At 43.4% G+C, this 24,873-nt stretch overlaps 2 protein-coding genes across 5 annotated transcripts in view; one reads left to right on the forward strand and one right to left on the reverse strand.

Annotated features, from left to right (window-relative positions):
- Positions 1–7,781, forward strand: part of EEA1 (early endosome antigen 1) — a 77,157-nt gene extending 69,376 nt beyond the window's left edge. For all 4 annotated transcript variants that reach the window (XM_075058121.1, XM_075058123.1, XM_075058122.1 and 1 more), the window contains one exon: positions 873–7,781. In XM_075058121.1, coding sequence (XP_074914222.1) covers positions 873–995 — 123 coding nt within the window. In that variant the 3' untranslated portion in view covers positions 996–7,781. The remainder of the gene's footprint in view (positions 1–872) is intronic.
- Positions 7,782–10,284: 2,503 nt separating this feature from the next.
- PLEKHG7 (pleckstrin homology and RhoGEF domain containing G7) overlaps positions 10,285–24,873 on the reverse strand; it is a 29,800-nt gene continuing 15,211 nt past the window's right edge. Inside the window, exons 8-16 of the mRNA XM_075057888.1 lie at positions 24,265–24,360; positions 22,945–23,058; positions 21,096–21,270; positions 19,020–19,135; positions 18,126–18,222; positions 16,630–16,709; positions 15,660–15,819; positions 12,417–12,514; positions 10,285–10,400 (exon numbers count right to left, since the gene is read on the reverse strand). Of these exons, the coding sequence (XP_074913989.1) occupies positions 10,296–10,400; positions 12,417–12,514; positions 15,660–15,819; positions 16,630–16,709; positions 18,126–18,222; positions 19,020–19,135; positions 21,096–21,270; positions 22,945–23,058; positions 24,265–24,360 (1,041 nt within the window). The 3' untranslated portion in view covers positions 10,285–10,295. The remainder of the gene's footprint in view (positions 10,401–12,416; positions 12,515–15,659; positions 15,820–16,629; positions 16,710–18,125; positions 18,223–19,019; positions 19,136–21,095; positions 21,271–22,944; positions 23,059–24,264; positions 24,361–24,873) is intronic.

The following is a 24,873-nucleotide window of genomic DNA, read 5'->3' on the forward strand; positions in this document are numbered from 1 at the left end:
CTTTATTCATGATTCTTTTGCCATTTTAACAGCATCAGCTTATAAACAGTGTTCTAATAGTTCAGTCCCATAAGCAAGCAAGCAAAATTACACTGTTTTAAGGGTATTTACAGTATTTATAAGCAGTCTAAACTGGATTTACAGGTATAAAAGGAATGTAAGTTTGTTGAAATTAGATATATGTGAAAATACGAGGCATCAACATGATCTGGTGCTTTGTGACTCTGTATTTCTGCACACTAACTCGACATGGAACAGAAGAAACAACTGGATGTGTTTTAGGTGTGTAGTCAGACCTTCTTTGTAAAGACAGCTGTGGTCAGCTAAGGTGTTGGCATCCCTCAATTGGCAGGGTCTGCCCTTCATCCAGAGATAACCGTCCCTTCAACGAGTGACTTGGCAGTGAAGTAGATGAGGGATATTCATGAGGTTCATTTTGCAGTGCTTCCTGACTTGGTCTTAAGTGACTCTCCCTGTCCTGCATTATTTCAGTGATGTTCTTTGGGTAGTCTTTGAACAAAGGCTGCTGGATCCTTTGATTCAAGGATACTTCTCTATGTGAAAGCAGGTAGTTACATGTGAGAAGAACATGTTTTATGTGACCAGAACAAGTTCAAGAGGAGGATGAACTTCAACCAGTTCATTTCTGAAACTGGTATAGCCTCCCGACTCAGTGAAGCACGTCTGAATATTTTACTCCTATACCCCTTAGAAAGGATTTACTCCTTTGCCCTTCTGTGTGCTATGTAACTACTATTGAAAAATTCAAACTAACTTCTGAAACATGAGACTTGACTCGACGTGATAGTGATCTCTATTAGATCGATGCCCTATTATTGATGTGCAGCATGTATGTTTCTTCTCTTTCACAGCATCACTGTAGACAGTGTGGAAATATCTTTTGTGCCGAGTGCTCAGCAAAGAATGCCTTAACTCCTTCTTCTAAGAAGCCTGTCCGAGTCTGTGATACTTGCTTTAATGACTTGCAAGGATAACTGGCTATCGTGAGTGACAAAGAAATGTTACACTAAAATTTATAATTTCTGTTGATGCACTTCGTTCAGCACTCAGACTACTATTCAGTTTGGACAATGATTGTAACACTTGGCAAAATTTAGTATATTTTAAAATGTTTATTGATACCAAGTAAAACTATTGTATTTTTTGTGAGACATGGGCTCAGATCATCCATAGCTTATTGCCATTTATCCTGGAAAGAGCTTCTATGTCTAGCTTAGAAATACCCAGTTATTTGTAAATAAAGTTTAAACAGAGGAGTAACAATGTATTTTTTTATCTTTTATTTTTTTTGTTCAAGAGAAGCAGTGTTTATGTGATATTGCAGTTTATTCTTGTTTCCTTCAAAAAAAAGGAAGATGCAAAAACTTGTGAGGATTTTATGTATCAAATGTTGCTGTAAAAGCGTAATTAATTGTTGCATTTGATTGCATATCTGATGTTCTTTATAACCCCTTGTGAATTTGTTTCCTTTCTATCTCTCTGGTTCTTGGACTTTCTCTCTGAAGTTCAAACTCCACAGTGAGGGTAATGGCTGGACTTGACTCGAACTCAGTTTTATTTGTCCACTTAGAACTTGTAGTATCAGCACCCGAGTCCTTATCCAACTACAGTGTTTGGATACTGGAACATCTTTACACATACTGTATTGCATAGTTTGTGTGTGTGTGTCTGAGAGAGAGTATGTGTGAACAAATGATGGATGAGATAAAGTTTAGCTGGCATTGTAGGAATGTTACATGATGCATTATGATATTCCATCCTGTATTGATTGATTTCACTTTCACATATTCAGTTGGATGGATTTTAATGTTCCAGAAACCCTTATATGTGGGTTTTAAAAAGCAAAGAAACAATACTGGTAGTAGCCTGTAGCGCATCTCTCACCCTGCCAATACCCTGGAAGCCCTGAGAGGTCCTTGTGCTTCTCAGGGACATCCAGACGCTAGGTATCCTACTAAGAAAAAGTCTTTTTTGAGACTGCTGGAGTTTTATCTGACCTTTTCTTCTGTCCCTTCCCTCAGCTTTTGGTGGAAGAAGCTGAACTCCTGCTACACCTAACAAACCTCAGTTTTCCATTGCTCCATCTGACCCTCATTGTCAGGGGGTCTTAAATGTTACGTTAGTCATGTGATTTAGTCTGCTCAGAACGCTGGTGTGAATGTCCTGCTACTGGCTTAGTTGTAAGCCAAACAGCTCTAAATAAGAGGCCAATATATATGTCTTTAGATATTTATTCATATTGTCTTTTCTGTACTTGCAACAGAGGTTTCTTATAGAGTTCATGTAGGCTCCAAAATTCTTTTTTGTTGTGACTTTATTTACACCTGTTTGTTCTTGCCTGCCTGCCTGTCTCTAACTTTTCTTCCCTTTGTATCTGGTATTTCAAAAACCTTAAGGTTATTTCTTTTGAGCGGGGGTTATGCCTTCCAATATTGAGGGATCCTTTGTCTTAAATACCCTAATAAATTCCCCACACCCCAAGCCCTTCTGTGTCTTAGAAAATTTTGCTAGCTGTTCAGAGAAAAGGACTGTGTCCTGAATTCCTCTACTTTTTGCCCAAGGTAAGGAATCAAATTCTGGAACAGTGGTGGAAGCTTAGCCATCGTTAGGCAGGTTTGTTTGCTTTTATCTATTGACAGCTCTATATGTGAATGAAGAAGAGTCTCTTTTATGAAAAATGTCTAGTCCTGATTAGCTCTCAAGTGAAAAAACTTCTTAACCCCTCTTCTCCAGAAGTAGTGATCTATATGTTTCATATCCCTTCTTAGCTTACCTGTGTAGTTCTACATTTGCAGCCTCAAGGAGTGTTCCTCAAGAATGTGTCTTAAAATTAAATTCTTATTTCCCAAAAGCCAGCTGAATTATGTAACTGGTTTTCCTCTCTGTAAAAGGGTTTGGGATACAACCGTGGTTTATATGAAATACTGACCTGCCTTTCTGGTTCAAACTTGATTGTTGCTTGCTCAAAAGAAACAATTGCTGCAATGATTCCATATGAACAGAGCCTCTGGACTTGCTGTTTCTCCTCGTCAGCGTAACCATTTGGCATAAAAATCTTTTGAATAGAAAATATGAATAGAATCTCTGCCTCTGGGAATTGTTTTTCTACTTATTTATTGAGAGAATCCGAAGAGTTTGCTTTCAAGCCTTTCTTTGTCTGACACGTGACTTCAGAAATGTGGGAAAAGTGAAGATGTGACCGTCGTGCTCCAGCCTTGATGCGCTCTGCCCCGTTGTGTGACAAGCGGAGCCTTGTGCTTCTCTCAGGATGAAGGACAACCGCGTGGAACAGAAGCGATTTTGAGAGGGAAGAGAGGAGCTTCCCGTGACTGCACAAGGACAAAATGCATGAGGCAGAGGAAGACGGAAAACTTTCAGGGGGAGCAAGGAAGATGGTTCAAAGACTCACTTGTATTCAGGCGTTTTGCTTTTGATGGGAACGCGTGAAGGGTGAGGAGAGAGCTCTGCAGTAGAGAGGAAGCGGTAGAAGCTGTAGTAGGTTTGTTCTTAATTCAGCTTTTTGGGATGCCTTGGTGTAAAGACAAGCAGAGTCACCTCACTCAGCTGGCTGCTGAAGCAGTGTGGTTGGTTGACCACAGATCAGACCTTGGTCTGGAGCTCCTCAGCTTCAGGGGCAAAACCAGCTCCATTTCTGAAGGTTGCTTTGTGCTGACCACTTTATACGACCAACTTTTCGAGGGGATGGAAATGCTTTTCAAATACACATTTGTAGAAAAAAGGATTGTTAAAATCTGGAGGAGCAGTGGTGGGGTAGAAGCTTTCATGCTTGAGCTTTGAGCCTGCAGCAACAGGTCAGGATTTCTACAGCTTTTCACTGGAGTAAATTTATGACTCCATTGCTAAATCTTATGCTCCTTCTTTTGTGCTTCTGATTCTTAGTGCTGGTCTGTATTTGTTGACAAGTTGATGGCTTATTAGACCCTATAATGCCCTTGGCCTCACTGCCAGGTTGGAAGTTTTGCTCAAGCTCAGTAAAATGACTTGTGAGATACATAATAAGGGAAACTGGAATGTGAAAAGCTTTGTATTTATAAATCTGCTTGCAGAGTCTGACTGTTTTGATGGGCATGTTTCAGTAGGAATCTGGGGGGTTTGTTGCGCTGCTTTAAAATATAAATAATAGGAAAACCTAGTAAAAAGCCTGGTAACTTTTACCACTCTGAGTTAAAGGATTCCAGACAAAATAGTTTAATGCACTGATTTTTCAGCCTGCAAGCACAGGAACAGCGGGAAAACCTAATAAAATGGCAGAAGAGATGAGAGCCTTGGAACTGGAGGGTGCACAGTGATGTGTTTTAACAGCCTCTAGCAAGAGCCAGATTGCTCTGATTGGCTGAGGAGAGCCCGTTATAGAGCAAGAGGTGGAAATAACGGTACAACCAGCGCTCGAACCAGTAGGTGTGTGGGATCCTCAAGCTGCCTTTGATTTCTCGCCGTTACCACGGCATCAGGAATGGGACAGTGAAGTGTGGAGTTTGTTCCTGAAACCGTCCCCTCTGCAGGACTCTCCATCCGCATTCAGAATTGCTGGGGGAGCAGAATATGAGAGACCAGCTGCTACGGGGGCTAAGATGAGCTACAGAGGCAATCGGAAAAGTGTAAAGGATAGTCTTGTTAAGGATGGGGAGAGGTTCTTTAACTTCCTGGAGACATCACCTCACTTGCCAGTCAAAGAGCCACAATCCCTCGCGTTGTTGCCTCCAAAATGCCAGATCCTACTGTTCTACACCGGCCTCGTGTCAGCAATACGTACTTCATCCTTGCGTCCTGCAACCCCTCTGGAGGCAGGTAGCGTTGCAGAGGTCAGTGGCAGGCTTTTTTGATCTTGGCTGGCTGCACTTCACTGTTGTTTATTTCTTCTCCCCATGTATTCCTTCCCTCCAGTAATCTTCCCCTTTCTGCAAAGGTTGAACAAAGGGGATGAAATTAATGAGTCACAGTAGGAAAAGTTGCTGTCTGCAGATGAAGAGACAAAAGGAATTTTCTGCTGCAGCTTCCAACAGAGGCAAGAGGTTTAGAGGGTTCTTGTTTTTCAGCTGGCTTCACACTCTGGCACAAAAGTCCGAGGCTTGAGGGTACAGTGTGGGTTTTTTTCCTCTGTTTTTCGAAGGTATCGAGTAACCAAGTTACCATGGAGTGTGGAGCGCTAGGTACACAAGAACAACAAATGACTATTTTTGTTGGGTTTGGGACGATTAGGATTATTTGTGAATCCTCACTGGAAAAGCTTTCTTAGTGAAGCAAGAAGGGATTTGGGAGCAGAAACCTTGCTGTGTTTGTATTACATTAGCAAGAACAATTGAGTCTCTCATGCTAGATGTAAGAGAAGTGACATTCCTAAAGAAGGGACCTGGAAAACTCAAGTACTTTTCTGGATTGTTAAATGTCAGTTGAATGCGAAGTGGAAACAAATGCTTGTTGCAAAACTTAAAAAATTTATGACTAGTACTCAGTGGCAGACAGAAAACTGCTGGAACTTAAGTTCAAACAGAATGTAAACTATGCCAAGAAGAATGATACCATGGTTTGAGTATGTTGAAACTGATAAATTACTCCTCCAAGTACCACCCCTCCCACTCTGATATTCTTGGAGGACTACGAAACATCACTGTCATTTGCACTACGCACTTTTTGCTCTCTAACTGTATATAATCTACAGTAAGTGGAATGGTATAATTTGCATTGCATGTGTTAGCTGTAATCAATGGACAGAAGGTTTATCTTCAGCTGGACTTTTCACTGTATTACATTTGGCCCCTTGCTATGTAAGGAGAATTGCACTCATAATTCCTTTGTACCAAAAATGCGATCATCATCTGTGAGCACATATAACAGCAAAACCCATGTAATTGCGCACATGTTGTCTTTGTAGAGCTTCATTTTAAGATTATAAAATGAGAAAACGTGGATTTTATGTATTTTCAGGGGTCTTGCCAGTTGTCCAGTTCTTAATTTTTGAAGTCTTGACCTCAGCATCTCTTCTAGGATAAGTTTAAAATTATTGTCCAACCACAGCCTCTCCAAAAGCACTAAATGGTGTACTTTTCAAAACCAGCAATAATTGGATAGTAAAGTCCTGCCACAGAAACTCAGTTTTGGGGGATGGGTTTTTGGTTTTTTTTAAGGGGCACTGAATAAAGAGGTTTTCTTCTTTAGAGAGAACATTAGATGCCACAAGATCACAATAATGAAGAGGATAGGTACTAGTTAATGTAATAAACTCTGCCTTTTGTCTGTAGCTCACCACATACTATGCACTCACTGTGCAGCAGATATAGGAGTATCTGCTCATTTGAAGATCACTGAAGCCCTGCTAACCCTCTTGGATCAACGTTACTATGAAAGCAGAAGCCTGGTAGGCGTGTTTTCCAATTCTTCCTCCCCCTGTGACCTAAACTAAAAGCAAATTCATCTGTATTTCCTGCCTTTTTTGGGTAAAGAGGTCTGGGAAAGAGTGTTCATCGTTACATGTCAACAGGCCAGTGCTGGCAGGTCCAGGCTCCTGCTGTTGGCTTTATGGCAAAGTACTCCGTTGTATCACGCTAAAGCTTGATTCCTGGCACAAAAGGGATGTTTGAAAGAATGTCTCGCTGGGTTAGCAAATACCAGAACTTTTTATAGTAATGTGTCCAAAATGCTGCTTGTATAGGATTTGTCACTTTTTGTAAGAAAAGGAAAAAAAAAAATTAAAAAAAAAAAAAAATCTTAAAACCCCACCATATGATGCCGTTACATAAGATTTCATTTAAACTACCTCTCAGCGTGAAATTCAAACATTAGGTAAGTTTAATAAGATTTGCTCACTGTCATGTTATGTAAAGGTTATAGTGAATGCCAAAATTGCAAAAGTTTATCACCAAAAAGGAAAAAGGTTAAGTCTTTCTTTTTCTATGTGTTTGAAAGTATCCGATAGTTTCAAGTTGTTGTAAACTCTGTTGTATTCTTTTAACTTCTGTAGTTTCAATCTTGCAAACTCTAGCTGCTGGACAGGAAATAAATCATAACCACAAGCTTACATAATCACGGTCTGCTGGATAAAAACAATTTTGTATGCAGCTTTGTCATTTGGCTATAGATAGCCTCATTCACCAAAAGTACCATTAATTTAGTCGTCTCTTTTTTTCTTCAGTACTCGAGATGTGAACTTGATGAATGGTATTCTGTAATGGATGCGTGCCACAAATTATGTTGTCTTGTTTGCCTCTTTTCTGAATTTTAATGATGAGTTTATTATTGCAGATGTGAATATTGCTCATACAGCTTAATTTCTGTCTAACTGTATGAAATATAAATGGAAGAAGTTTTAAGTTCTTACCCAGTATTTAGAGGTAATGTAATAGGTAATAATAGCCTTATGTTGCAGTTTTACCTACAGAGTACTGCACTTTTAAACTGGATCATACCACCTTGGTAGGTGTAGATAGCTTTTTTTGCATGAATGTATTTTGGTTTTGTTTCTTTTTAATTGAATTTTGATTCTCTTAAGTTCTATTTTCAGTGTTTGTGTTTACTACTTGTGATCATGTAGTTGTGCCTTACATTGTGAAAGAATTTAGTCCAGCGTGCACTGTAATTCCTAAACTCTGCAGTTTGGAAGGCGGCTGTGGATTTGGATGAGGAGGTGACACCATGCATCAACCAGTTCTGTATAAACTATGATGAAATGTTATTGAAGTGTCATTTTTGTTTTCTAACCTGTTAAAGGAATGATTAATGACAATAAAAAAAAATAAATTAGACTTTTCTAATAGACCAGTTCTGTCATTCAAAACTACCTTGCCCCATTTCAGACAGCAAAGGTACTTTGAAATGGGGGATATATCATTTTACAACTGAACTGTTGGGAAGCCACACATCTAAGAACAAGCTAAATCCTTCAGTTCCTTAGACTTACGGGGAGCTGCAACAAAAGCTTTTGTGTTCCTGAGGAGGCAGTGATAATGACTGTTTTTCAAATCTGTTTTTTTCCCAGGTTAAATTCAGAGTAGTTTTTCCATTCCCAATGACTGCACAAGGCTGCTGCGTATCCCGCGTTCAGTCAAAGTCCTTCTGTCACCGGCTGCGTTCAGACATCGCGTGCAATGCAGTCAGACAACTGGTGTAACTGGAAGACTCGGAAGTAGCACTTGTTTTAGTTCTTTAGACTAATGAAAGGCTTGCTTGTCAGATGGAAACCTCTCAGGGTGGAGCTGCGTTGCAGAGAGAAGCCAGGTGATTAACGTGTGTGTGTGATCAGTCCCATGACAAAGCCACTGTTGAATGGTGGGGGCATTCATGAAAAAAATGTGTTTAGCTATTGAAACAGACCTTCCTAGGGGCTTTGTGTAGACAGTGGAGAAAGACGGAGAGAAGAGGTCTCCTCTGGGAAGTTAATTTCTGCCTCGACGGCTTTTCGAGGCGTCTTTCTCTCCAGACCACAGAAGAGCCTGTTGAACTTATGTCTCCCTAAAGCTTATGTCTCTGTGTGTGAATACTTCCTTCCCCTCGGGCGTCCTCCTTGGAGATGTGCTGGCCTCCTGGAAATACTGAATCTCTGGGACTACTTAGTTGTCTGGTAAACTGAGCAGGCCTGGCTTAAGGTTGTTTTTGCAAAAATGCACAGAGATACAAAGCCCCCCCCCTTGCTTCTGCCAGAGCACAAAGGGCAGAGCTTAGTCTGCCAGGTGTGACTTCTCTGGGCTTGAAATATCTTTCTGCCCTCTCAGCATTGGTTTCAAGATAGTGTGAGGTTCTTGGGGGGCACCAGGGGTGGAAGGGGGAGGTGTGACATGATGTGCAGCTGAGCTTGGGGTCGCAGAAATTGAGCACAGCTGTGTAAGCCCAGGTGTGGCTAATTGGTTGCAGCTTGTGCGGTGTCCTGGAGCAGATCTGCCCTCTCCACCCTGTTCTGCTCTCCTGCCTTACACATTCACCACTTGGCACGGAGCCTGAGTGACTGTTCTTTTCCCAGGAAGCTGTGACAAAAATCTTGCCCGTCACAGGCGCAGGAGGAAGAGCAGGAATGTGTACCGCAGTGGCCTAGGCTGCATCTGGAGGGTGCTGAACCAGGTAAGTACCTACATACATACGTACATACATACAGCCTCCAGACCGTAGGTTGTATGTACAGATGAACCAGCTCGAGTGGATGAAAGGTACCACCACGTCCTCATCTGGGTGGCGTCTCTGTTCAGTTCCCCCACAGTAATCTCTGACACCGAGGGGATGTTCTGAGGGCTAACTTTTCTGCTGAGGGAGACTAGTTGATTGGGGATGGAAAGTGGGAGAAGTGACAGAGTCACTTAAAGTGGCTTTAGGGCAGTCTCCTTTTCTCTCTTGACTATGTCTAGTCTCGGGGGATTAGCCAAGGCTGATCTGGTGAGAGCACCCTCCCTCCACGTTAGTAACCTGCGGGAATGTTGCGGTTCTGTGGATCTCTTCCAGTACCTCAAAAAAAGGGAAAGATGAAGTGATTAACATGGGCACGCTTCTGCTATGTGGACCACAGATCTGGGATAGCAGTGAACCATTGAATGGTTTAATGCAAAAGGAACACTCAAGTTTGTGAAGCAAACTGGAACTCTGAAGGCTGCAATGGGTGTAAACAATGCATAATGACAGATAATAAAGTTGTGAAAAACCTCAGGTAAAAAAAATATATCCCAATAAAGCAGGGCACCCTTGCACTTTTGTTCTTTCTTTTTATATGCTCTGTAGCATCTCTAGTTTAACTGAATGTTATATGCAATTATGACCTTTTTTCAAAGAAACTCTAAAAATCTCATTTTAAAAATTAATGAGGAGTCAACACAATATCTGCTTTTACTGCTTCCACAAGCTCAGTGTTAATGCAAAAACCATCTTGTGATATTATAGTTTAGTAGGTAGAGAGGCATAACTATCATAAGCTATGGCTACATGGTTTTAATTTCATTAAATTTATTAATGAAGTTTGAATGATCTCAGAATAACCCTTCTAGACTTTTCTGGTGAATAGGTTTTTTTCCTCTGTCCCACTTTCTAGGAAATGACAAGCTGTATTAAAGCTTCCCTGGATGGCGAGAGCCTTCCCCTAGCTGAAGCAAAGGAGCATTTAAGAGCGGTACACTTATTGCATGGCTCATTTTCCCCCTCCAGTATAATTCCTACATCCTGTGGTCAAAACTCCTCATTTCTGTCTAGTCAAGTCGGAAATCTGGTAGCTTCAGAAACTTCAGGCATGCTGGAAAAAATAACTGTCTTCCACTGGCTCTGTCGGTGCTGTGCTGACATTATTAAATTTCAGAGGATTCAGCTGGGAAGCAGAAAGTGCTTTTCTTGGTTTCATGATGTGCGGTGTAATTGGAGATTGCCGTTTCTATCTGTGACATCCATGTTTTCTGTAACAAGAACAAATAATTTGTAAACCACGACAATCTAAAAAAGTTCCAGTGATTCAGATACATAAACACCGAGAGCCAGTTTAATTTAGCCTTTCTTGAGGTCCATGCTCATAATTCCTGAAGCGAACGTGAATTATCCCAGAACCAAGACTCTCCCAGTTGCTCAGGCCGCTAGACGCTGCTGGAATCTGTGTCTGGGGCCAGGGATTTCCAGTGAAGGTTTCCTTTTTGGTTGGAAGGCAGGATTTTAATGCTCTGTTTGCTTGTAATGGTGAAGTTTCCTGCAGGCTATTTCACCCAATTTGTGTAATATTTATTAGTTTAATGCTGGCCCTGCAGCTTGGGCTCCCTGTTCCTCGATGAAGACAGCCCCAGTGCTATCAGCATTGCAAGTTCTGTCCCCCTCCGAGATCTGTCATGTGCTGCCACATGAATTTCAGTTTTTAGCATCACGCTGACAACGTTCAGCTCTATATCCGCTGTCATCCAGGTATGAGGGTAGGGGGTGATGGCTGGAGAGATGGATTTTAAAATACGTAACTTCCTTCTCTCTGTGCTAGTCCAGATGGTCTGGGTCATAGAAGCTGAGTTGTCTCTGAATTGCTATGATTAGACATTACAAATTAGTTGGCAGCATTACGAGCTTAAGGTCTAGCTGTGCTTCTCCCACCCCAGGGTTTTTATTTTGCCTAGTCAGGAGCTGCTCTCCCCGCTGTAACGCGCGTAGAGACGCTGAGCTTTCACGCAAAGGGCCAGAAACGCGTGAGAAGGGGCAGCCTGCTCTACTTCACGCTGTGCTGGGGTTCATATATTTTGTTATGGACCCTGTCTGCGTGGGAAAACTCTGCCTGGCAGAGCAGGAGCCCGGCTTTGGCGTGGGGCTGCGGTGGTTGCTCTGGCCCCACTGGGGCTGCTGGTGGCGGAGGGTCCGATGCACTGGTGGTGGTGGTGGTGGTTACACGGGGGTTTGCCCGGCAGTAGTGGTCCCGCGGGAGGCAGGATTTAAACTGTTGAGCTTTTCGCTTCATGGAGCCGGTGCTGGAAAGTCTACCTTTCCGAGGGCTCGGAGCGCCCGAAGTCAACAAAACGTGGTAATGCCACCACATCCACATGAAAAGAACCTTTCACAGCAGGGTTTTCTCCTTTGATAAACTGGGCTTGGGAGATGTCAAGAAGACGGTAGCCACCTGGTGAGAAGGCAGCTTTGGAAAGGAAAGGTAATATTTTAGTAACAGGAGAAGGGAACGACTTCTTGAGTAGATACCTATAGTAGATACCTATTCCAAGTACCAGCCAGTGACTTGGAAATGGAAAGAATTCAGTCATTACTTTTCCCTGAAAAAAGTCTATCTACTGTGATTTACTTTTAAGAATTAGTATTAGTGGTAGTCAACTTTCCATGCATTAGGTATTAAGAGAACGAAATTCAACTTACAGGAGAAAAAAACCACTTCTGTGAAGTGCCTACCGCACTTTCAGATGTTACATACAGCGCTGTTACTAGAAGTGTGATGTGGTGTGAAAATGAGGGGTAAATTTATATAACAGTGGAATTAATCATACCATCTGTTCAATCTGAAATTGCAAGATGTGTGTCATGCGTAGATGAGCATGATACAGTTGTCTTGTCCGAGTACTACTGCATATGATTTTGGGGGGGGTTGTTTTGGTGTTGACTTCTCTGGAAGGGCTGACTGTCTTCCTTTCTGTGACACAAGAAATGGCATATTATTTTTTTTTTTTTTTTTTAGTAATCAGAAATGATAATGTTTTTCAACAAGAATAAGACCTGCTATCAACCCTGATATAAAATTGGTATGTGTTCAACAGCAAAGATTCTGTAACAAATGTGTGAGCCAGAGCACTGGGGTGTTATTTTGTTTTGGTTTGGTTTTGGTCAAATGTCACAGCTGTAACAGATTCTTAACACAGCGTGGCCTGTGGCTGCAATCCTCCTTTAGGGAAAGCGTAGTTGTGTAATTAGAGAAGAAAAAAAAAAAGTGTGCTACTTACCTTGGCAGTCTCTGTCTGAGCTTGTAGCAAGAAAACTGCTATGCACTGACGATACCTATTTTCATGCTGTATTAGGAAGGCATTTCGCAGGCTGAAGACTGTGGAAAAATATAAGGAAGTGATATAAATTCCCTCATGCAGCTGTCAGTCTGATTTTATATCACATTGATTATGATTGAAGAAATGATATATGTAGTCATCTTTTCCCATTCTTAATAGGGCAATGCACCCTGATGGGGTTAGTTTTTTGTTGTGCGGGAAGCTTTGTTATTTCAAAAAGTTAATTCCGCTTCCATTTGTTTTGTTTTTAATTACTTTATCATTGTGCAGCTAAGGTGCAGGGCCAGGCACGTTACCAGCAGCCCTTCGGTTCCTGCCAAACTTCTGCAGGAGTTAATCGGTGACTCTGGGTATGACAGCAGCATCTCCTGGGTCCTTCAGATAACTTTGGGCGTTACGGGGCAGGTTTCCCTGCGAGGGGATAAATCGGCAGCAACGTCGCGTGCCCGGAGCAAAGGGGTGGCTTAAGTCTGCTACAAAGCAAGTTTGGGGCAAGAGGAGGGGAAAGCATCTTCAGGCAGCCAAAATCCTGCGGCAGACGGCGGGTGGGCTGGTTGTGGCAGGGAGGAGGGCACGGTAACCTGTTGTAATGCACTGGATTTGCGCGGCGTTGCTTTTTTTAGCCGTAAACGTTGCTGTAAACGAAGCGATGGTGAGCGAGGAGCAGGATTGCCTCCCTGCGAGCGGTGGCCCTAAGCCGAGCCCTGGCTCCTGATCCCACGCAGCCCGAGGGGAACGCAGATCTCGAGCTGCCAAGACAAGGCAGCGTTTTTCTGAGTCTGCTAGAGTTGACGTATCTTTTTGATAAACTTATCTACTTCATATAGTTTGCTCTGAAGCCTTGTACTAGGTAGAATATCTTGCTGCTGTGTAATGCTTCTTGTCCAAGCATTTCCAAGTGCTCTACAGTCAGACCGCAAAATGTTTCTGGAAGATAAAGTGTCCTATAATCCTAGTTTTATAGGAAAGGAAAGTGGAGCACAGACTGGTTAAATTGCTGCAGCAAATCAGTTAGCAGTGGAAATTCGTAGCAGCAGAGGGGGTATGTCTCAGAACTCATGCCTTATGTCTGTCTGTGGTCAACGGAAAATAAACTTTACAGTCTGAAAAATGATTTTCCTAGGCAACGCTCAGCATCAGGCTCTCAGTAATGTTTTCTAAAAGAAATTCTGTGGCTCTAAAGATTACCAGTCTTTGATATAGCAATGTACCAGTGGGTCTGGCCCCTTCAAACTTAGTGTAAAGCATTATTAGCGGAGTGATAATAAGTAATGGCAAAGATTAAATCCAGAGCGGAATGTTAAAAGGAAAGCAGTTTCCTAATCAGAAAGTATGTTGCTGCTTATGATCTTCAGAGATGGGTTCCTACTGTTACACTTCCATGTAAAGTTACATCTGTTGTACAAGGTGCTGGCATTTGCAGATAGTTCTGCTTTTAGGGTAGCTTCCCAGTGTTAGCAGGACACCATTATATCTCTTATCCCTTCACTGATACGTAGCAGGCTTTGGGCTAGAATTATCCTGCATAATTACCAGCCTCCTGCCTGCTGCCAAAAGGGTATTTCTATGATATTGCAAGATATACGTATTGTTTTTCTAGTCCTTGTATTGAGAAATCTCCAAAGTGAGATCAACTCTCAGCAAACTAGGGGATGCAAAAGTACTTGTTAGATCAAAAATCAGGGTTTCATTTCTGATTAATGTGATGGATCACTAGAATTCACATGCTGCCCTTTCTGAGAACGTGCCAACTAATCTTTTACTGCCACCAGTAGTAAAAGTCTCCTTGAGACTACAAATAAATTGGCAGCATTCCCCAAGGTCACACATTCCTGACAATCTTTAATCTTTTTTTTTTTTTTCTTGTAAAGGGAGGACATTTTCCATTGACACTGCAAGTTTTGTTTGGGTTTATTTTTACGCAAAATGGTGGAAACCTGAACTGCAAGCTCCTGTTAGTCATTTTTCTCACAATTTTTATTGTACCCTGCTCCAAGGGGTCCTGGATTAGGATGGGGCTTCCAAGGTGTTACAAGACTACAGGGAAGTAATGGAGACTGCCATAGCTACAGCTGTAATAAGGCTGGTAGGAATATACGGGAGAGAAGTCGGGCAGTGAGGTCCAGAGTGCAGGGAAGGGCCATAACTGGTGGCCAGAGCCTGGGCTGGGGTGCAGCAAGTAACTTTCTCTGTTCTGCTGGTTGCAGCTGGATCACGGGGATAGAAGGACCCTGGTTAGAAATCTCTGAATGTAGGAAATGCTGACTTGGAAAAAAAAAAAAAATCCAAAAACCTTATTCCTATCTCCATTATGGCTTTTATGCCCAATCTTGTATGTGCAAACCGGTGGCTGCGCACCCTCTCCAGCACCCAGAAGCTGTCGGCCTTGCATCTAGTGGGGGTTTAGGCAGGAACATGGGGCTGCCCTCCCCTCCACCCTGCAGGCGAGAGGCGGCCGCTGCCTTTGCTTCGTTTCTGCTGGGTTGGTAGGGAAACTCGTTAGGCAGACAGACAGTGCCTGCAGCATGTTTAAAAAAAGGTTATTCTTCTCTCTGTTCATCCCCCTACCTCATCTTTAGTCACTCACCTTTTATTGCCAATGTTTGTCTCCTATCAGCATTGATGCAGAATGCTAATTACTCTGGGTGAATATATTTGAAAGTTATCATAAATTTTACGGGCTCTAGGTTTATTTTCCATATCTTTCTGTTTCCTACAGAGCACTCTAGCTCCCTGAGCTTTTCCTCCCAGTCTATAGGATTAGGATGGCTGACAGGCCCTGCAGCCCGGAGATTTGCTTTTCTTTTATTTCTTTTTGATATAGGAGGCTCCTGGGATGTGGGCAGCGTTAGACGGAGGTGTGTGAGAATCTGCGTGAGCGGCTCAGACCAAGGCGACGCCTGATGGTTTCATGCCTGCTCCCTCACCCAAGCTCTGATTTGGTGACTCGAGGGACGTTGTTTTGGCAGGGTAAAGCTGCTCACTCTCCATGGAGGTCAGTCCTCCTCACCCAAGGACACAGCAACAGAAGTTATTGGGGCAATTTCCCCTGACGATGGGTTTGAAGCACTGGTGTTTGCACTCCAGGCATCTGGGGGTGGGTTCTGGGCAAACGGCGTCTTATCCTTTACGCTGCATTGAGGTGGTAGTAATGAGGACGTTCAAATGCGCATGGGTACGTACCTGTAACGTGGATGGGGTCAACGTTTTTCAGTATCAGTCTGTCTAGCGGGATGGGCTGGTCTAGGACTGTGCAAAATCCTCCCTCCCTTATGAAGGACTGCAGCTCAGGAGTGAGGGAAGGACAGACAGGGATTAAGCTGGTGTCTGAGCCCCCGTATTTCTGGGAATAGAAAATGAAGTTGGTTAGCTGGCTGTCTGCCATCTGCTCATGAAGTATACACGCTAAACAGCCCTAAATTAGGTGTTTTCTCTTATCAAAGGTACTCAGCTTATTTGCCTGAGGAACCACAGAAAAACTCATCGGTGCCTGGAGTTCTCCTGCAAGGTCACACCTTGTACTAAAAAACGCACAATTGAAGCACAATACAAGTCCACAGGCAAAAAAAAAGTCAGTCTAAGGTGCTCAAAGGTCTTTTTCCCCCCCTTCCCTCTGCACTCCCCCCCCTTTAATAGCAGGACTTTTTCTCTGCTCCCCATCTCCCCTTGCATACTTGCAAATTTTCTTAAGAAGAGTCATTATATCTCCATTTTAAACTAGGGGAAATCAAGGCAAAGAGAGGACACATACAACAGTTTTCTTAATTTTTAAACTTCTTTTCAACAGGTCTGATACCTTTGGGATAAAATTTTCTCAGGTTGCTGGACTGAGTCATAGGGGAGCATTATAAAACTTCTTACATTCTTGAAACTTCTGATCTTTAGGAATTCAGCACATCGGAACACCAGGGAAATATTAAGGTCTTGTAACATAAATTCTGTAAGCATTCCTGTAATGTACTAAGCCTAGAAGCAGGGTTTGAATCAGTGTTATGGTTTGTTATTAGCATAAGGAGGTATCACCCATCCTTCATATGCCGATTAGTCATCTTGTATTTTTATCATTAGATCAATCTTCCAAAGTACATTCAAAATATTTACCAAGCTAAAAAACATAACATCTGCAACCATGTATATCTCTACCCATTATTACCTTTTTGTTACGTTTAATTTTGGTAATTAATAGGAGATCATCGAATAGGAAGAGGTAGGCATCAAGGAGTCTTGTGCTTTCTGAGGAGGAGAACAAAAAAATCAGTTTGATGATGTGATTATTGTAAGGAATTGCTACTTCTAAGATGAGGCACATCTATGAATCACTGCATCTTACAAACCGCTTCCAACAAAGAATCGTGGTTTCCAACATAGTACACAACTACTCATCCCCTAGTCTGCACTCTCAAATGCAGCACGTAAAAAATCATATGTCTCTTGCTGGTTTTGGCTACTAATACTTGTACCTTGTAGCAGCTACCTCATTCTGAAAAAACAACTACTTGCCTGCCAGGAAAAGTGACCTGGATCACCTGGAATACCCACAAATACGACAACCAGCATGCTATAAATTAGCAAATCCTACCTGGCAAACAGCGAACATTCTGAAAATGGCAGAGATAAAGAAATAGGGAAGTGCCACCTTTTCCTGGTACCTTTAAATACTGTGGACACCTGATGGCCACCCTTACCTCCTGCATTGGGGGCTGATGTCTCACCAAGAGCACAGTGAGTGCAGAGGGAAGCATTGGCAGGAGAGGACTCGGTGGCTTTGTTTCTCCATTGCCCACCACCCCCTAAACACCAGCAGCAACCTTTTCTTCTCTCCGTGTCCATCCCGTTGTGTCTTCTCCTCTGCTACTGTAATTCTCCTCATGTAGGAAGGAAAACAAAACCACTAAAAAATGGACCATGTCCCTTTTGCTGCTCCCTTTATAACAGTAATAATGGTGGTGGGAGACAGAGAGCGTTGCGTGCTTATTCTCTTCCCCTCTGCTTCTGAGAAAGTGGTGAAGGAAATGGAAGACCGTTGCTACAGCTCTGCAGCCACCACGGCACGCAGCTTCCAGCATCCTTTCAGATGATGATCTTCTCCAAACCGCCCGGGCTCTGGTTCCTGCTCATGCCAGGAGAAAATTCTCCTCTCCTGCACACATAGAGGTTCTGCAGCAGCTCCCCAGCAAGCAACCTGTGCCCTGCTACAAAATGGTGCCTGTGTGTCTGGAGACGTGGACTTTTCAGTATTTTTTCAATGAAACACATAGTGGATATGGTGCCAGAGAGGTGAGGTATGTTGACATTGGTCCCGGGTACGTGGGGCACCTCGTATAGGACAGTCTAAACTTCCACTTTTCCTATTGCCACGCTGTTGAACGTGACAGTAAAACGCTCCCTATGAGGGGCAGGCATTAACCAGTCAAGCTGATTTCTTCAGCACCTGGCAGACTGAACACCCAGATGTGACAATAAACAATCACGCCGATTACTCATCCTTTTGGCAGTTTGGCTGTTTCTCAGTCTCTGACAAGCTGTACGTTTGTTTTTTCTTTCCCGCACCTGCCCACATACTGTTGCAGAGGTTCATTCTGGACCTGCCGTAACAAAATATGATTCTATTAAGCTAATTCCTGATACCGGGACATGTAGGGACGTTACCTGCTAGCGTTAGTCTCCCTTCATGAAGGAGAAGTCTGTTCGCTGAAGACAAAATGTTTTCACTGCTGTTGTTTTCTCTGATGCTTTGCTTCAAACACTTGACCCAAAAAAGAGAGAGAGAGAGAGAGAATGGGGAATCTTCCATATCTAATGATGAACTGGGAGGCAACCGGCAGTTAAACAAACGGAGCACATGTGTGCTCTTATCTCAGGCTAAATACATCACACAGCTAATAACTGGCCATGGCTGTGTTTCTTCAGCAGTGCTATTGCTTAAACGTGTTTACGCTTTTGAAATGTTAAGCTGGGTTTTTCTTTTCTGGAGTGAGTTTAATGGTTTTTGCAGCCTTGCATGTTAACAGACATAATCCTTGAGGTGAGACCCACTTGCTGTTACCATAATGCTGCTTAAAGTCTGTCTGTCTGGGTAAGGGGGCGACCGCAGCAGAAAGGTGCACAGGTTTCCAGGTATGCTGTGTAATTTTCTGTAATGCTATTTAAATATAAGGAGAAATTTCTTTGGCTCAGCTTGAGGGGTGAAAGAGGCAGATAATTTCTACTCCGTATCCTTATAAAAAGGTAGTAATGCTTACATCTATCCCATTTCATTCTGCCCCCTAAAAGCGAATGCTGGAGAGTCCTCCTGGACCATACAATCGCATTTTCTGGGATGCTGGCTGAGAGCAACCCACGCTGCCATCCAGGGCACCGCGGGCAGCCCGCGTGTTCAGCCCCAGCGGTTGCAGGGCTCAGGCTGCAGCTGCTCGTGTTAGAGCAGAGCCATCCCCAGTAACTAGAATATAGACAGCCAGCCAACTTTAGACAACCCTATGAAGATAGCTAGGAAACTAAAGCTTCCTCAAGGAAAAAAATGCCCTTTAGAAAGCCGCTTACCTCTGGAACAAAGAATCTCTTGTCACGATCCCAGACCTGAGGCCAAATTATGACCTCTTGCAGCTGCCTGAACTTCTGAAAGTTGTCCAACCACTTGACTTTGCCTTCCAGATCCCCTGAAATATGTGAAACATCAGTTGTTGCCAAGGCTGGCAAAAACAGTCCTGTTTCTAGAAGATGCTGAACACTGATTTTCTCCAGTGGAAGCCAAAGCGCCTCACATGTGAAGCCCCAGATGAGATCTTGGCCTCATTATAAAAAGTGCCTAAATTCTGCTTAGGTCAGCAGAGCCAGAATTTCAAACCATGCGTTCAAACATGCTTAAATTCACTGCTAATGAAAAGGTTGTGTTTACTAATCTGACTGGGGAACAGGGGGAATCACATAAAACTCAATTAAACAGTAATCTTAAAAAGTTCTTTAAAAAAAAAAAATCCTGCCTTTCTAAACTGTCTGGGGTAGTGAGAGAAAAATAATCTTCAGTATATACAGCCTGATCAGAAGACTGTTTAAATGAATGAGAATTAATTTTGGGGGACGTGATGCCAGAAGTGACTCAAGTATTTAACTGGGATGGGGGCACCTCAGAATGTGAAAATTGGGGGTGAAGTCTTTGCTGATTCAGGGCTGTTATGGGGAAAACTTTAATGGACCTGCAACTTAAATTCCAAGTTTGTGTGTTGAGTGATATTGCAAATAATGGTTTCAGACACACACACACACATATACACCAGGAGGGGAATGCTGGGACTGCAAGTGTTCCTTCTGTCGCTGATTCACTGATCAAAAAATGAAGGCAGATCTTTGTCAGGTGTCTGTGAATAAAGAGGGGTCATCCCTCTATCTTTGGTTTCCTTGGTCCAGAGATATCTAAACTGTGGAAGGAACTATTTCTTTGCCAGTAATATTCCCTAGATATTTGGGGCCATACCTAAAACTGCTGTCCTCCCAGCAGAAGTCCCCAGACTAGCAACAAAACCATTTTCTTTTCCTATGGGACCCGTTCTGTGCTGAAAAGTGTGCTCCTTGCGTGGCCATTAGGCTAGACTCCCCGTAAGGCTTGGCTAGAAGAGAAGGAACCTGAGCATCTCTTCTAGGTGGCAATTCTGGCATTAGAATATTTACCCCAGAAGAAGGAGCCCCAGATTTATCTGTCTTTAGAAGCCATTGACTCTCTCTCTGCCTCATCTCCCAAGGAGATGCTCGAGCCTTCAGCCTCCAGGATGGGGAGAAGGACGGTGGCAGAGAGCGAGCCACCGTGCTGGGTGGCTGGAAGCCCTGGTGTGCTGCTGGTGAGGACGAGGTGCTGCCCGGCTCCTCTCCCTGCCAAGAGTGGCAGGAGAAGTGTTTTGCTGATGGACTGTCTTGTCTTTGATTTCAGTGGAGGCTGCAGGAGGCCTTCTGGGGAATAATCCTACCTGCTGGTGTACTATATGACCATAAGACACTTAGAGATGCATTTATAGCTTCCTGAACAAGGCTGAATTACTAAATTATTTAGAATTAATAAATTATTTACTTGAAACAAAATGCAGGGGAAAAAAAAATCCTGGACCAACCCCTTCTTTTTCCACAATAGCTAGAGAAAATCTGTAGCTGAGAGAGCTCTTCAGCTACTTTACATGGTAGGACCCTGTCATTTAGTGGAAGGTCACTGACATAATATTCCCCTTGTGAGTGCAGTTCTATCCTATTAAGGATTAGCCCTAACAAATCCTCCCTAGACATAAATCCAACTCAAAGACCTCTTTGTTCGAGATCTTTCTTGATTTGTTCCAATTTGTGCTCTGCTGTTAATTGTTTGCCTGTCACTGCCGATGATTCTGAGCAAATACAAGTGACTCACTGATTTGGGAGTCCTGTGACCTTGCTCAGAGAGGCTTTGACAGAAGAAGGGTGGCACCAATCATTTCCTACAGAATGAGGAAGGGCTCAGGGTTGTAGAAAGGCATCTACATCCTCATTGCATCTCTGCAGGGAGACCGGACCCATTCACGCTCAAAGGACGCGTACAAAAAAACCGCATAACTTGCTCGTTGCTAATGGCAAGCTTGGCTTTTAACCTTAGCTACTTACGTATGGACTTTTCCACCTTCTCTTTGAGGGACCAGATAAAGCTTTTCTCTGTTTCGTCAGCGCTCCTCTTCCAGATGTTGTCAAGGAGGAGCGGGTAGCGCGTCAGGCGATGCAAAGGAGCGACCAGCAGCTCCGGCAGATGCAGCCTCTTGCACTGTTCGTTTTGTTCGCACCACTGCTGAAGACAAGGAAAACCGGCCTGAGGCCTCGGCTCGCTCCCTGGCAAGGAGGTAGCAAAGAGGTTTCTGCATCAGCAGCTGACTGTAATGAGACAGGGACTAACGAAAGGTGAACTTCTCGCACAGAGAGAGCAAGGGTAGCGTAAAAGCTCTGTACGGGGGGAATCGCATCGCTCCTCCAGGTTCACTTTCTGCATTGCTGCTTCCCAGCGCTTTCAGACCATGCTCGCAGATCAAGCAGCACTCTTAATTATCTACCATTTTAATTTCATCAGAAAAGCCTCAGATATGTTTGAGGCCCATCTTAGGTTTTAGGGTCACCTGCTGCTTCCCACTGGGGAACTTTTTCCTAGGTGTGAGCGTATCCTTCTCGGGGATTTCCATGAGAAATCCTTGGAGAAAAAGCAATGCGAAACTCCCTGGCCCTACAAGCTGCAAAGTTCGGCTACGACAAAGAGGCATCCTCCCAGGCTGGTGAGAAAAGCCCGCTTCTTCAGGTTTCCCTTTCTAAGTCGGTAATGTAATGATTGTAATGATCAATCTTAAATATTCTCAGGACACACTGGCCTGCTAATACTAAGCGAGAAAGAGCAGAACCCTCTCTCACTGCTGCACTGGCTGGAGTTGTCGCTTCAGGCAGATGCGGTGTTGGCAAAGACAGAACCTGCTTTAGTGCTGTAACTACAAAGACATCACTGATGGCTCTTTCCAGCCTTAGAGGGAGGTAAACGCTCACTTACCGGTAGTGTTTTGATACCGAGTTCTGTATTTCCTTTATCTATGGTTAAGCAAAACCTGTCCGAGGAGCTGAACCACTGCCCTTGCAGAGGGTTCTGTTCAGGATTTTTCTTCGTCCCTGCGGGCACTTGGGTCAGCAAATATCCGTGAGCGAGGAAAGCAGCCCGGCTTTCTTGCCAGGGCTCAGCCAAAACCCACCCCGCTCTCTCATCGCCGGCTCCCCGAGACACACGAAAGCACTGATGTGCTCTTGCATTTCTATTCCCCTTGTTTTGGCTTTTATCATATACCCCTTCCCTTAAGCAGAAGGAAGCCGTCGTAGGCTTTTTCAGTTTTGAGGTTTGGGTATGGCACTGCTGATGTGGCACAGCGTAGAGGCTGGGGGCTGGTTTGTACCCAGGGAACGTGCCCCCTCTCGCCTGCTAAAGCATATAATACGCTACAGACTGTGCTCCCACCCAACAGCTAAACCAAACTGATATGCAGGACGTGTATCAAAGTAAAACACTTGAGAGAGATTTTACAATCTGAGAGAGATTTTACAATCTGGCTTGATTTTTGTTTCTTTTTTTCTGTAGCCATTTCACTTTGTTAAGGTGGAGGTCACCAAGTCAAGGGATTACGCGTGAAACATCTGAATGATAGAGGCTGGCAGAACATATTTTCTGCCTGCAAAAATGCAGCCAGTTGTTCCCTTTTGGCTTCTCCCTCTTGCTTGTTCTAAATTACAAGTATGGACTTTCACACGCGCAAGGGAACCCACGCTCAGAAGTGTGATTTCATATCTGATACCCTCTGCAGTTCAAAAAAAATCTGTGTAAAATGCTATTTACACAGTTTTGCTTCCAATGAACTCTCCTAGTCTGCTGTTAAAATCCTGTCATAAGGCAGGAAGGTTGAAGACAATAACAACAACAAAACCATCACTTTACTTTCAGGTAGATGCCAAAATCTTCTCTCTGTCTCAGGTTTTCCAAGTAGAAGACAGCGGAGGTATAATTAAGGCAATAAATCTGGTGTGTCTGGCAGAGGTCACCCTGGAAAAACTGCAGAAAAGACTTGGAAACTTATCAAGAAAGAAAAATGTCATGACAAAGGGAGGAACAATAGTTTTGGTTTTGTAATGTGCATTTTACCTGAGATTTCCTCCTGCCTAGGAAAATAGAGGAAGAGGGAAATGGGGAGTTAAAAAAACGTAAAGGGCAAGTTAAAAAGTAGTGAAAGTGAGAAACTAGTAAAAAACCCACCACAGTGCTCAAGCAGTGCATGGGAGCACAGTTCTAACAGCTCTGCAGAGGTGTGAAGCATTCTTAGACTTGGTTCTCATTAAAAATAAAGAATGTGAAATTCATGTAGAAGCTGATCTATGCTTCTACTATACCCGCTATCTATGCAACAGCTTTACATGACCTCATGTAGCGTGTCCCTTTATATCCGAGTGTGTTAGATAGCTCTTAGAAATGTTGAATGCTGTCCGTGATAAAACTCACACAAACGTTATTGATAAGAACACCTGGAGTCGGAGGTGATGGGGGCGAGAAGCCAAGCTCTAGCCTGCCTTTCCCTTTTTAAAACCCTAACCCTGGGGTAGGGTCTGTTTTAGCATTTTCCCAGAAGTTTTCTAATGGCCTGTACTGCTCAGGGAAGTTCAGGTCCGTGAATTGATTTTCTGTCTGTATTAATATTTCCAACTTTTCAGTCATTGGGAAGCTGTGTGGGAAGTAGAGGCAGTCGGACAACCGCCTAGTTTACCACGCAGGCTGCCCCGAGGGGTTGCAGGGCAGAGCTTGGCAGCGGCAGGACAGCCCTGGCTGTGCTTAGCCAAGAGTGCAAGAGGTATTTCAGTCCCATCGAGCTCTTAATTAAGCACTCAAATACGCTTGCGGGTTTGGTGCGCGGAGTAAAGGAAAGATCTATGCGATGGAGTGGAAGGAGGCAGGGAACATCCAGCGGTGGGGCTGGGATCTGGTCTCTTCCTTGGGGTCTGGGCTGCTGTTCCCCAGGAAGGGAAAAAATCTTTCCGCAATTTGTTCCACATCCAGAGCACCTTTCCACGACCACCTCAAACTTGCCAACGAATAAAAAGAAAAACATCCTGCTGACAGAAGGTGCTTGAGGCTGAGACCAAACTGCCTGTGACAGACGGCACATCCTTGACTGACTTGATTGCTCCAAGGCACCTGCATGCTCTGATAAGTGGTCTGCTGCAAGCACCTGCTGATATTAAGCAAATATACTTCTAATTATGTTACCTTTCTGAGTATGGAGCTGAAATCCATAGGAGAGTCTGACTTGCTGACGTGCTCCTTTACAGTTTCAAAAAAAGTTTTCAGAAAACTGTGACTTATCTACGTAAGAAAAAAAAAAAAAAGAGAAAATGGCATTAGTGGTCTTCTGAAGTTAAGTTTAAAACAACTTTATTTCCCATCCCTTGTCTCTTCAAAGGCTCCAAGCCTAATGGGGTGCCTATACTTATCTCCTTAACGTTGCCAGAATTAGCTTCAGAATTAGGCCCGGAAAGCTTTAATTAGTCAGAAGCTAAAATAAATCTATACAAATACCCACTTACGTCATGCTAATGCCATATGACAAAAGCTTTGAAACAAGATTAGTTACTCCATTTAAACTAATTTAGGGTAGCAGCTGTATTTAACATGAATTGACATGAAAAATTACAATGGATGAATGGTATCTACTGGAAAACACTGATTGTGTATGACAGAGCTGTGACAGTTAAGGAAGACTTCGCGGTCATTTGAAGAAGATGCCATCTTTCATAGTCTGGGTTTGTTTCATGCTATTGGAGGTGAGGGAAGTTTCTATCAAATGCTATAAAAAGTCACATACTTGCTGTAAGTTAA

This window comes from Buteo buteo, chromosome 26 (genome assembly GCF_964188355.1).
Source record: "Buteo buteo chromosome 26, bButBut1.hap1.1, whole genome shotgun sequence".
Classification (NCBI taxonomy): domain Eukaryota; kingdom Metazoa; phylum Chordata; class Aves; order Accipitriformes; family Accipitridae; genus Buteo; species Buteo buteo.